Here is a 13,728-nt window from a genome sequence, read left to right as displayed (position 1 = left end):
TGTGCACTGAAACCTCAGCTTATCTCAACATACCAAGAAAAGACTCTCAGCAAAAAAGACGAGGTCCATAAAGCTATTGTCCATACTTCACTAAATGGCTGCACTACGAATGGTCAAACCACAGCCTGCACACAGGTCTTAATTATGCAGGCACATCCAAGATGGAGACAACAGAATGCCACGCTTTCCCTTGTGTGCAGTCTGCGTCCAGTGCCATTTATTCTCTTTCATGTAATTGCTGACCAGGTCACACGGTCAACAAAGACTAATGGCTGCGAGCATTCTAATAAATCATTTTGATTCTGCATGCGCTATTGTACTAATGCAGAACCAGTTCGCAGTTTATACCTACGGTGGTTTATGTGAAGTTCATTAATTCACGCGCCCTTAACACAGCTGAAATTGAGACACACAATCTGCAACATGACGAGCACTTGCATTGCCTCCGCCGAAATAGATTCACGTAGTAAATCATCCAATTATAAAACAATATACCTCATCCATTATCCAGTCGAGATATAATGGCCACTTAGGCCAATATGTCCATTAAAATATCACTTGTCTTGACACCAACGGTTTTGGCGGTGTTCTTATGGCTTTATAATGAGTGAAGTCGGCCTCCTGCGTTTCATTTCTTTCCGCCGAATATATGACCTAAGTAGCAGAAGTAGGCTGAGTCCCTTCGGTGTGGCACGCGAGGTGACCGAGTCGTCGTGAAATAGGCCTTTAGTCTATACCAAAGTTTGCTGCTAAATCACCCTGCGAATATCAGACACCTTGACCGCCCTTTGGCAAAGGCTTCCTTTTTCACATGGTCGTAAGATTTCCATGGTTCATATTGAGTGGTACTTTTTTACAGACTCGCAATGAAACTGCGTGACTGGCCGGTAGCTACCCCGTGGCGAACGTACGCATGGTATCCCACACAAACAACTCAGGTGCATCCTGGATAAAACTGTATGATTATATACTGTAAAACGTCAAATTAGCATTTTATTGCCGAATTTCGTGATTTCGATATGACATGCATGCATTCAAATAGCAATTTCAAACCTGTACATGCCGAGCCTTTATCACGCTAACAGCTACGAGCGCAGTCGGTCACATACGTGACGTCTGTTTTAAGGCTCAGGTGAGAGCCCGTCAAAGATAAGATCAATCAAAATGCACCTGTCAGTTTGGCACAGGGCTCTTCTGTTAAAAACGTTAAACGACGGCAAGAGCAGTTAGTTGAATTTGTGGCGATACATTTCCCATAAAATGACAACGCGTGGCCAGTCATGCTGTCAGGGAATACACGCAAGGCACTGCTCGCTTCACGGCGCGGGATGTCATTAGAAGGGTAAAAGGAATTGCCTGAAACATTGTGATGCGTTACCACAGTCGCACAGCAAAATATGTCCATTAATATGCCGTTAGCCATGTTTGCAAACGTGTTCAAACAAGACCGCCACGCTCATGGACATACATGAGGGACCATTTGCATGGGGAAAACCTGGGTGGCTAATTGAAGACCTCCTCGTCGGTCGCCGGTCAGGTGACCCAAGCTCGCCTCCGTGACCCCGCTGTCCCTCCGGCCCCTTGCCCGCGAAGGCGACACAATGCGCGCGGTTTTAACAGGATCAGTTGTAGGGAGCTAATGGCTCGCGCCCACCAATTTGTCAAACGATCTTCAAAGGGGCCGCCGCCGCCGCCGGGGAGACGAGCGCGCGTCACCTGGGGACGGCGGCGCGACCTGGCCTCAGGTAGGGGGCAGCGTGCGCGCAACATGATCCGGAGGGTTAGCCGGCAGCGGGCGAGGATTAGCGGGGTTTGCGGTGAAGTGGGGAGTGGTTGGGCGCGTGACTAGTTGGAGCTTAGAGCTCGTCACGCTGGCATATTATTATGTTGGTAACGATCGGGAATAGGTGAGGAATGTGAGGAATGACTGTGAGGAGGCCATATTAGTCAGATCTGTGAGAAGCCATAGAAAAGTGTAGAAAATTTCTCGAAAAGCTCGTATAAGCTAAAGGGGGTGATAGCTGTAATGTAAAGATGATATTTCAAGACAAGAAAATAAAACAAAAAACCAAAACTTTATGCTTGAGTGTCACGTAAATGTTTGGCAACGGTTTTAGCAACATGAAGTTTGATTCATGGTTCTAATGGCACGCAAAATGGTGAAGCATACCATAAAAAGGATCTGTCATGCACTTATGATATCCGGTACGAGAGGACATCGTCAGCCATACGCAGCTGTACAGTTTGGATGGGCTACTCGAACAGGCACATTTCATTGCATGAATGTCTTTTTTTAACAATTTAAATCCCAGATTTATTGTGTATTTTGACGCTGCTTGCATTTCAAATCTGCCTCTCAAGTGGTCGGAACCAAGTAAGAGGCAAGGCATTTTTCACGGCGACTGACATGGGAGATCTTACCGTCATTTAGCTGCATGACCATCGCATGCTTGCGTTTATCGTTCATAATAATTGCGGTATTTGCATTGATGATTACATTCTTACCCATCATTCAGACGAATGGTCCCTTTTCTGGGACGGCACATGTGCCAAGCCCGAACTTAAGGTAATTTGAAACACGTGCTCCTGCCTACACTTATAACATCATCCCAGACGTCAGATTTTTAATTTCAGAACAATCGCTTCACCGTGGCCTGAGAAATCAGGAGCGGCACAACACGACTCCAGCGCAGCGACGCTTCTCACGCGAGGGCCAAGGCTCGAAATCACACCGGCGTACCGACCCCGTAATCGCCACGGCCTAATCCTCCTTACCTGGACAAATTGGTGTCCGCAAAGCCGGCGTCGAGGTGCAGGGGCGATGACTCGCAACAGGCGGGGGCAGTCGGTCCCACCTGCCCCTCAGGCCGTGCAAGCAGGAGCACCTGCACGTGTTGCACGGAAGTCTGAGCGCGGGCGCGTGTCGGGTCCACCCACTCGGCGGGAGTCCAGGTGCCAACTGCGGCGGTGGGCCGCTCGGCCGGCCGCCACCGCCGCTGACCGGTCACCCGTCACGTGACCGGGGCGGGGACGACGGGGCGCGGGGGGGGGGACAAATCGGCCGCGTGCCGCTCATCAACATTCCTGGCCGTGAAATCTCGACGCGACCATGAAAGGCACCGACGCGGCGCCGAGCGACGCTGAAGTTAGGGAAACGGGTAATTACGCCCCCGTGGCACGTCCCTGCGCCGACGGCCGTCTACGACCCCAGCCGCCACGGCCGCCGCCGGCCGCGGGGAGGGTCGTGCATGATTTGCAAGGCGACGCTTGCATCGCGTGCCACCGACGTTGGCTCATGCAATGGTGACTTGGCCGTGCACTCCGGCAACAAGCCCGCTCGGCAATTAATTCAGGCGCCGCTTGTGTGCTGTTTTGCAACGCCGACTCGCGGTGGCTATGCCTGCGCGGGTATCTACACAGTGACAGGCCTCAGACGTGCGTTGCATCGTAGGAAACGTTCAGCTATTTTGGGTGCGAGAGTGCGTCATTAGTGGTTTTGGAGCCGTCGGCTGGTGCCCACTGTGCAGTGTAGAATCTATCCGCGCATGAAAGCGTTGCCGCAGCCGTAAAATGCTCGAGATTGGCCTATGAACATTTGATGTTCTGTCGCACCTGCTCGTCTCTGTCGTCATTGGCCGTTGGCATGGAAAAGGCCACTGAGAAGTTCCCACAATCGCGTATGAGCGATTGCATCGGCATATGGACTCGCCTAGTCAAGTTCAACTAAAGATCCATTTACTGACATATTTTGCTTGGAGTTAACAGTTTGGGATGCTGCAACAAGGTTTTCATTAAACACGCATCAATAATTGTAAATACATCAGGAGAACGAACATGATGCCATTGGAGGCAAAAGCACCCAGCAATGACTTGTTCTTTCATCAATGTTTTAGCCGGCCCGGAATAACGCGCTTTAGTGTCAGGCTGAAAGATCTACGCCTGACAAAAACAGGCTCCACGCCAAAGCAGAATTCGACAAGTCATATGTTTGGGGTGGCCCCCTGCGCCGAGTCAAAAACATCAATTCACGTGTCTGTTTTAATGCTAGTTTTCCACGCAACCGAGTCTATGAGTTTTTAATGCCGCAATGATACTTGGATCGATTACTCACTCACATGCAAATATGAGCAATGTTTCACTCCGATCATGAACCGAGCAGGGTAATGTCCAGACATTAGGTAAAGCGCACAGTCCATTAAATGGCACGATATATTGGACCGAGCAGGTGGGCAGAGGATAGTGGTCGATGTATCTATTTTGGTATTGGGGATTCGTTGTTTTAACACCTTTATTTGTGTGTTGCCTTATCAGATAGTGATGAATTTTCCAAAATTTTGAAAGCAGTCTTAGGCCTATCCACCGTTTTGGCAAAAAAGGCAAGTATTTTTGCACATCTCAACAGTCCCAGCCGCATACCTCCGATATCATGATGATGAACTTGTCAGCCAGTTATCAACAGACCGGTCCATGGCATGCAACTGGAGATTAGTTTCGGTGAACCATGCAATGCTACGCCGTTGGTGTAGGACCACACATTGTGTCATGATATCTTATGTTATTTCGTGTTCTCAAAGAAACAAAACATTGCACATGGTTTTGTTTTCGGCAGAATATGGGAGGAACTTAACGGTGGGATGCAGAGACGGTTTAGCCTTTATCATTTTAGATAATCAGCAGCATGTCTTCGACGTTGCCTGGACAGAATCTGCACATCAATTCAGCATTTTTATTTGTTTGCAAACTCAATCATCTCGTTGGAAGATCCTGCTCACAGTTCTGGCCACGGCAGCTCTTGAGTATCTGTGACGCGTTTGTGTGTGACCACGACAACGTTTTTTCCTGCTTACAGCCTTTCCAATCTTAGAAACAACCGGCTCAGAGATTGTGACTGGCACTGTGACGTTGCTTGCATCAAGGCGGGCTCATGTCATTGGCCCGTGTGTTGATAAACATGAGGGCTATTGACGTCTATGGATTTTCATCGCGCCGCAGCCAAAGTCGTATCAGCGTGGACGGTCAGCAAAAGGGGTTCACAGTAATTTAACTGCAGACTACGATAAGCCTCGCGTGGCGTTGCTATGAGAAATCTCCCGCGCGCGGGCTGTGATAAACATCGCGTTGCGTTGCTATGAGAAATCTCCCGCGCGCTGGCTATGATAAACCTCGCGTTGTGTTGCACTGAGGCTGCAACACCACGCTCTCTAATATGTGTTTAAGGTCAAGCCAACAGTTGATGTACCGGAGCTCGCGATGGCACCAGCGATGCTCAGGCCGGGGTGGAACAAGACAAATGAAAAGCCTCATATTTCTTGCTTGCTTGGAGGCAAACTTCAACGTTGACAAGAATTGAACACTTCAACGTTGGCAACGAAGGAAAGAACAACCACGAAGGGAGAAACAGGCCTTCTCTTGGTCAGATTAGGTCAATGCTAAGCGCCGTGGCTGACCGTTTGCTGGGAGTTGAGGGATGTGGGACAGGTAGAGAAAACGTGGGGAAAAAGAGAACCTCGTGGGGGAACATTGACAACATTCCCTCCTGTCTATAAGGAGAGAACCCGCGCTCCCAACAGCGCAAGATCCCATTCCTCGTTGGGGCTCTGTGCCGGTAATTGGCGTAATTGAACAAGCCTAAAAAGATGGGCCGGTGTTTGCCTTGCCTTAGAGGAAGAGGCAATTCAGGCCGCAGGAGCAAAAACAGGTACGCATCGTTCCAGTAGAGATTGCGTTGCAATAGCCCGCCTGGCAAGCTGGTCGACACAGCAGCACTGTTTCTCTCTTTTGCCTGAGTCCAGGCAGATCGGCGCAGGTCGCTGAGCACCCTACCACCTGAACTTGCTGAGCCTTGTTGGTCGATCTTGCGTGATACAACCTGGTGTGCAGCACATCTCATGCACGGGATGACGCACAGGTGAACTTCAAACCAGCATCGCTGTGGTCGAGAGCTGAGAAGACAAACGAATACAGCAGCATGTAGCAAGGCAGGAATACAACAAACCGCTTCTCTGGTGGCACGTACGGGCTTCTGCACGCGGAAGATCAAACATCAATTTAATCTTACAAGATTTAATCATCATCATCACCATCAGTTTAAACCAAAGAGCAAACGCTGTCACAATCGGAGGCACAGGTGTCGTGTCAATCAATGCAGAGCATTTCCGCCGTACTAAGAATAAATGTCATTTTCCATCCAGCGCCTTAGCCGCCACGGATGCATCTTAACCGTTTCTGGCTGGGTAGGCACTTTGTGGCTGATCCGAAAGTTAGAATGTGCAAGCCCACATTGGCCATAATCTCGCTAGAATTACTCAGTGCATCTATTTGAGAGTTTTTTTTGGCCAATGCCGCCAACTGATAAGAGATATTAAGAGCGTTAGCTGATGTCATCTTTTGTCGCCGATCCATATGCCAGCGGTCGCTTGTTGTGTCCTTATAGAGCGTTTCAGGAAACTGATCCAAATAAATCAATAATGATACTTAGATATATATGATACTATATATATATATATATATATATATATATATATATATATATATATATATATATATATATATATATATGATACTAGATATATGGAACTCGCTTAATGAGACGGGTACAATTAAGTCAACCAGGTCAACGGAAGGTAAGATGTAGTTACTAAACTACTTGTTATTGTTTACGTTCAACAAAAAATCGTTTCCGTCTAATGTCGTGGAAGTGTTCGTCACCCCATCCTGATATATATGGCATTTAAATTTTTACCAGGTGCTTGACGCTTTAGTATTTTTAAATATGCGTGATCTACTCGTTGCGCTTAAATGGTTTTCAAAGTTTTCGCTTTCACGGAGAACCATATCACAGGATTATGGCAACTTTGACATGACAACACATATAGTGATGCTATCAAATATGGCAACACTTTCGACAGCTGCGCTGCAATGAGGTCATTTGAATATAGCACCGCCAAAGTGAATAGATTCCCAGTGGTATGCGTTTACTAAGGTCCTAGATATACCACTCAGTAATTTTTCCCTTGATCCCGCTAACACTGCAAAATGTTTTGGTTAGCGCGATCCTTAACAGTCGTTTTTGTTGCAGATTAAGGCACAAATTTCTGTCTCGAACAGAGATTCACTTCTATGCAAAAATCTGAGTCCTCAAATGCATTTTTATGGAATGCGTGAGGCCTTCCCTACGAGCAGTTTCCTAGCCTTGCTACTTCTCCCCTTGTCTTGCCACTTCCACTCGCTCACATCCAAGCGCTCGGACAGCCCGCACACGCGAAGCCCGCGACAACTCTCGTATTCTAACTCTCCAACTCTAGCGTAACTCTTCTCACTCTCGCCCAGTCGGCGCAAGGCTGTCCCGCCTCCTCTCACGGTGACGGGGCATCATCAGCCACCTGCTCCTCCTTCTGGAGCGTCCGTCTGCCCGCCGGCCGAAGCGGACCGGGGACCACCCCCGCACGAGAGCCGAGTCGCCGGAGTGGACCAGGGAACCACCTCCGCACGAGATCCGAGTCACTGGAGCGGACCAGGACCACCTCCGCACGAGAGCCAAGTCACCGGAGCGGACCGGGGACCACCTCCGCACGAGAGTCAAGTCGCCGGAACGGACCGGGGACCACCCCCGCACGAGAGCCGAGTCACCGGAGCGGACCGGAACAGCGCGGCCGCGTGGGACACCGCTGACAAATAGTCGCCGGCCAATTGGAGCCGCAGCCCGCAGTGCGTGTCGCCACAGGTGCAGTCGTGACCAGTACCGGGGCGCTGCCGCTGCTGGTGCGGGCTGATTTCGCTGCGCGCTGCCCGTGCTGCCGCAGAGACCGGGGAGGGGGAGGTCCTGTATTTAAGTAACGCTCCTGCAACTGGACGATGCCATGACTGGCTCGAGCAGGTTCGGAGCTTCCGGTCATGTTAGCGGCTACCTGTTGGTTGAGTCGTGATTGTACAGCTGAAAGCGAGAACAGCACAAATCATCCGTGTGGATTACATGACAGGCAGACCATATCATCTGCAACAAGACAATGAACAAAGGAAGGAACCACTCCACCTGTCGCTGTCCTGGGGCAGTCATCAAGTGCGCGTCTTTGGTACGATTGTAAACATTCACACACTCAGAGGACAACAGGAAGTTCATTTCAGAAATCATTGACTGTTTTTAAGTCGTTTGGCATGAAATAGTCTCATAAGCGTGTGCATGGAAATAAGAAATAAATCCAATGAGCTCTAATGTGAGCTCGTAAAGAATTGTAGAGAAAAGCACATCAATCTGAAGGAAAGAAGGAACCAGTTTGCCACGGCAGAATCCAAATTTTAGGGTTTAAATTACACTATCATCCCATAAAGAAAGCGTTAATGAAGGGATACCTCACGCGTTTTCCAAGATGCCTTTTATGCCGCAACTACCGCAATGTACTTCCGGCTCGCGATTTTGCCGAGCATGCGTGGTCAACATCAAAGAAGCCGCACATAGTTTGGATTTGAAATCTTTTCCGTATCGGTGCACGCGACCTCCCAAGTATTTTGACACTTTTCCTGAATGGAAGGGCTGGATTATTAATGCGATCCTGCGCGCCCCGGTCAGCCGAAGTCAGCTAGTTCCACCACGGGACCTGATCGATCACTTAATGAGCCGCCCAGGAGAAAACGGCCTATTACTTACACAAAACACGCGACAATACAGGAATAACCGATTAGCGACCCTTGGCGTGGCGCGGGGCACGGTTGGCCGATAGATCGACCAGCACGGGGGCCGGACGAGAAACAAATTGGCCGTACAGGAGCGCAGGAATGCCAGTTGTCGCCGCCACGGCCGGAGCCGAGGGGGCTGCTCCGCGCCGGAACCGAGGGGGCTACTCCGCGCCAGAGCCGAGGGGGCTACTCCACGCCGGAGCCGAGGAGCTGCTCCCAGCTTGAGCCGAGGGGGCTGCTCCGCGCCGGAGCCGAGGGGGCTACTCCGCGCCGTAGCCGAGGAGCTGCTCCCAGCCGGAGCCGAGGGGCTGCTCCGCGCCGGAACCGAGGGGGATGCTCCGCGCCAGAGCCGAGGGGGCTACTCCGCGCCGGAGCCGAGGAGTTGCTCCCAGCCGGAGCCGAGGGGGCTGCCCCGCGCCGGAGCCAAGGGGCTGCTCCCAGCCGGAGCTGAGGGGGCTGCTCCGCGACAGAGCCGATGGGCTTCGTCCCGGCGCCGCTGTCACAGGCGCTACGGTGGAGCTGCGGTGCGACAGCGCAGGCACACACGGAAACCGTTCCAGGATCTTCTCCATCGGTTCGCACGCCTCTGAAGCGCGTGCAGCCGCAGCTGACGTCATCAGTCACGTGACGCCGTGACCGGTCCGCCTCGCCTCCGTGTGCCGGCCGCCGCCGCGCGGCGTTCGCCCCGTCCGCCGCCCAATTCCCCTCGGCGGCCGCGGCGCGTCGCGGCACGGCGCCGCCATTGCCGCGCGGCGCGAGCGCCGCATACCTGTTCGCCGCGCGCGCGGCGCGGCCGATTCGTCACGGCCGACACCGCCAGGCGACGATCTCGTGCCTGCCAGCAGGGGGCGCACGTCGAGCTGGGGGTTCCCGATAAAAGAAGAAATGAGCAGTGATGGATCGGCGCCGCCGCGCCGGGTCTGCCGCCGGTCGCGATGCTGCGCCGATAGAGGCGCGCTGGAAAACAGCGCATCGGTAATTAGGGTGTGCGAATGTTGTGTTAAGTGGGTCGGTTTGTTTGGGGAGAGTGTGACTGGCGGCGGTCGCGGACCGCCCAGAAGGCGTCTGCAACGGCGGCGCGTATCAGCTGATCTGTCCAGTTCTGACGCGGCTGAGACGAGCCAGACGCGCCGACAGCAGACTTTGCACAGCGCCGCTTGACCTTAGCGCCTGCCCGTGTGCGTGTCCGGGTCGGGTGTACTCGGCTGGCAGACGATGCCCCGCGCTGTTACGTCATGTTCGTCAGTTGTGCTTGCTGCGCTGGTAGGCGCTGCAGGATGAAGCTTGACAAGTCGGGTATTGACAAAATAGCCAATGTTTGCTTGATAATGTCGTGTAACCAGTACCGCTGACATACTGAAGGTCGATTATTGTCAACATAAGAACTCAGAACTAAAAGCAGGTGTGTGTAGTGTAGTGATGTTACTAACTTGCCAGTCAAAGGCAAAACAAGGTTGTACAGTCTGTCCCCAAAACAACGGTGAGGGAGGGGAGGAATCAATCAACACAAGTATCAGCTGACGTCATTGCAAACTTTCATAAGATCAGACACTTTTGGGTAATGTCCACTGCATTGGTATCACTGCCCACTGTAAACGCATCTTGGGCTGCGAAATCCAGTTAGAAGGAAAACACGCATTTTATATTTGTCAAACAAGCAGCGATGATTTCCTTGCGTTGTTTTATGGGTCTTGAGGACTCTCTTTCTAAATCCAGCGGACATACATATCGAAGCATAAACTGTACGAATAAGAGACAAAGACATGAGAAACTAAATTACAAATCGAGTATCCATAGGTCAACGTACGTACACTAAAGTCAATCTCTCCTTCGCTGGTCTTCAGAAGTTCTGATACTACCGTCCATCGTCGCCAACGGACGGTTCAGCGCCTGGCCGGCTGTGTTTGCGTTACATGCCTTGCAAGCCAAGGTGCGGTTGCATTACTACGGATCGGCTCATTTCCGTAATGTTAAATCGCCAGGGTGAGCCCCTGTCCTGCCCGATGCGTGCTGGATGAGATAACGCTTCAGACAGCGCAGCATTATGGCCAGGTATCTTTGGTATTCCAGTCAGTGGACGCCACATGCTTTGAATTGTAATGAAGTCGGGGTATACACATATTTCTGAGCCATGATTACCTAGTTGTAGTAAAATCCAGCATCATAAAGACTATTAGAGGGAAGATCCGCCTCAGGTGAACGTGAGCTATGCACCACACAATCTTCTTTCATATGAGTGGAATCTGATGCGAATACTTACACGCAGTTGATTGAAGTAGAGACATTATTGCCACAAAGAAATAAAGCTCGCATCATGCGGACCAACGTGCTTGCACACACTACCATCTCTAGCCATGGTGTGAGATAAGAAAGAAGGGGAAATGCGGTGAGGAAAGAATGAGCAGACAACAAATTAAGATGACCGATAGGTATTCTGCGTCCCTATATCTCTCATTTCATAGAACAAAAAAGGCGTAAGCAAGCAGCAAAACTTGATCATGCTGAACATCAATGCATCTATACGCGGACCGAACACCGCTGAAGGCCACCAGGCAGATTCGACCCAAACCAATCAGGGCTCGGATAGCTGATAGCTTTGGGCGCTCCGGCAACTGGCAGCAATCGATGAGCTGACTTTGCGATCTAACCTCAACACACACCACGTGGCTACCCGGGATGAGCACGCCCCCGCTGGGACACCTCGCCTCTTTGTTTGCAGTGCCCGCGGGGATCATCGACGAGGCAGACTCCGACGGCCGGAACCTCATTTCGGTTTACCTATGTGGTGTGAGCCTCGGGATGTCTGTGGAGAAAAGCCAGGTGATAGATAACCGATAAAATTGGCAAGTATGTGAAAACGCTCTGGTACGCGCAGTCTAGCCGTACTTACACAGTGCAACGATCGACCGGCTTGAATGCAAGAACGCAGAACAAAGAACATTCCATCGGCCTAAAGCTACACTGGGTGAGTGAATTAAAGACACCGCAACCTCGGCCGATTTATCGCAACACGACACGTATGTTAACCACATAGCAAAATGATTAAACAATATAGAAATGCTACTCTCAGTGTGAAATGACAATCTGTTCCATGCTGCAGCTTTTGACCTTACTACGGTGATGCAGTAGTCACTGTATCACTTCAGTGAACAGTGCACTGTTCACAAAACACTAGTTGTTGGTTATTCCATATTGCCAACCTTTGCATACACAGGAGAAGACGCCTGGCCGCAGCTTGTAACCCTAGAATGCTGAAAATGTGGACATTAGATCGGTCTCGTGCAGTCATAGCCACATGCAACAAATTCGTATTTGCGGCACGGGTTGCAAGGGTAACGTAAGTTTTCAGTTTTTTTCGACTTTTTTGGAAGATTCAAAATCGCAACTTATACAAATCATATCGAGTTTACGCACAACCAACAGCTCAAATCTGCAAGCGCCGACTAACAGACACCTAACGCGAGCAGACTACTAACGCATCCTGAACGCGCAGAGCTCCGGCCCACAATCCCGGCCGCGTGGGTCGCATCCGATTGACCTCTCACCTCGACTGCTGACCTCACCCTTAAGCCCCTGCGCACCCCTCCCCCTCTTCGTCCTCCGCCCCACTCAATGGGGTGGGGGGAGGGAGCACATCCGCCAGCCCGATGTGCAGTAACAAGTACAAGTGACAGGCGTCACTTTTTGCGACGGCACGACCGCGAAGCTAAACAGGCCGGCACGGACCCCACGCGGGCGGCCGGGCGTGCGTGAGAGGCGCGTGCCCTGCTGGTTAGACAGCGGCGTGCTGGTGGAACTCAGGCATGCTGCTGGGGCGCGGGCATACTGGTCGGACGTAGCCAGACGAGGTGGCGGCGCCACGGCGACTCGAGGGCCGTAATCTGGAGATGAGCTGGCCTATAGCGAGAGCTGGTTGTCCTGGCAACGCTCGACGGTTGGACTGCCAAGACGATGTCCGAGGCGACACGCTCCTGCAACAGATGGCGGGTAGCTACTGGTTGATACAAAGAACGCATGTTACAGGATTAAATCATTAGCTCGAGAAATGGCGCCGCGGATGAAAAGGTCAGACGCCATGTCGGTCGTTCAGGTCGGATCTGATAACAGCAGATCCCAGAAGCAAAGCGTTGCCTTTGCTCGAGGCAACATTTGTTTCAAGAATTAGCTAGTTCGGCTGCAAAAGACGTCGCTCCTGGAATGCTGAAAAAAACATGGCTAAGCATAAAAGTATGACGTGATTTCTCATACTGTGGACTTCAGCGGGATGAACGAAGCGGTGCCTCGACTCAGCGCCGTTTGATTCTCGTGTGGAGTGTTCTAACGAAATGGGTCCCATACTGATGTGTTTGGTAAATGCGACAGACTGACAGACATACGTGTCCATGAATGCAGCCGGCCTGCACTGTCCATACCCTAGCAGGCCGCGCCTGTGCTCACGTCGTCTGCACGGTACAGCGATCTGCAAGCTGGTGACAGCACAAGCTTGGCAAAGGCTCAGCATCACGGCGGTATCCGTGCTTTACTAATCGCAGCCAATGGAGGCTGGCGGAAGGGTCAACACTGGCGAAGAGTGGACCGCCTGGTCATGTCCCGGGATGCCGCCTTCCAACTGATATTCATCTGGCCCCTCTCTACTTGGGACCGAACCAGCATCTCCTCTTCCAGCTGATCCGGTTCCGTGTTCTCCTCCAGCTGATCTGACTCCGGTGTCTCCTCCAGCTGATCCAGCACCAGCGTCTTCTCCAGCTGATCCGGCTCCGGCGTCTCCTCCAGGTGATCCGGCTCCAGCGTCTCCTCCAGCTGATCAGGCTCCGGCGTCTTCTCCGGCTGATCCGGCCCCGGCGTCTCCTTCAACTGATCCGGCTCCGGCGTCTCTTCCAGCTTATCCAGCACCAGTGTCTCCTCCAGCTGATCCGGCTCCGGCGCCTCCCCCAGGTGATCCAGCACCAGCGTCTCCTCCAGCTGATTCGGCTCCGGCGTCTCCTCCAGCTGATCCGGCTCCGGCGTCTCCTCCAACTGATCCGGCTCCGGCGTCTCTTCCAGCTTATCCAGCAT

General features: G+C 51.9%; 1 protein-coding gene across 1 annotated transcript in view; it reads right to left on the bottom strand.

The window, feature by feature from the left end:
* Positions 1-13,728, bottom strand: part of LOC119111152 (110 kDa antigen-like) — a 21,080-nt gene extending 7,352 nt beyond the window's left edge. The window contains exons 1-2 of the mRNA XM_037234981.1: positions 13,321-13,728; positions 9,443-9,508 (exon numbers count right to left, since the gene is read on the bottom strand). Of these exons, the coding sequence (XP_037090876.1) occupies positions 9,443-9,508; positions 13,321-13,728 (474 nt within the window). The remainder of the gene's footprint in view (positions 1-9,442; positions 9,509-13,320) is intronic.

This window comes from Pollicipes pollicipes, unplaced genomic scaffold, assembly GCF_011947565.3.
Source record: "Pollicipes pollicipes isolate AB1234 unplaced genomic scaffold, Ppol_2.1 Scaffold_7261;HRSCAF=8764_pilon_pilon_pilon, whole genome shotgun sequence".
In the NCBI taxonomy this organism is placed as follows: Eukaryota; Metazoa; Arthropoda; class Thecostraca; order Pollicipedomorpha; family Pollicipedidae; genus Pollicipes; species Pollicipes pollicipes.
This window is presented reverse-complemented; position numbering and strand designations above follow the sequence as displayed.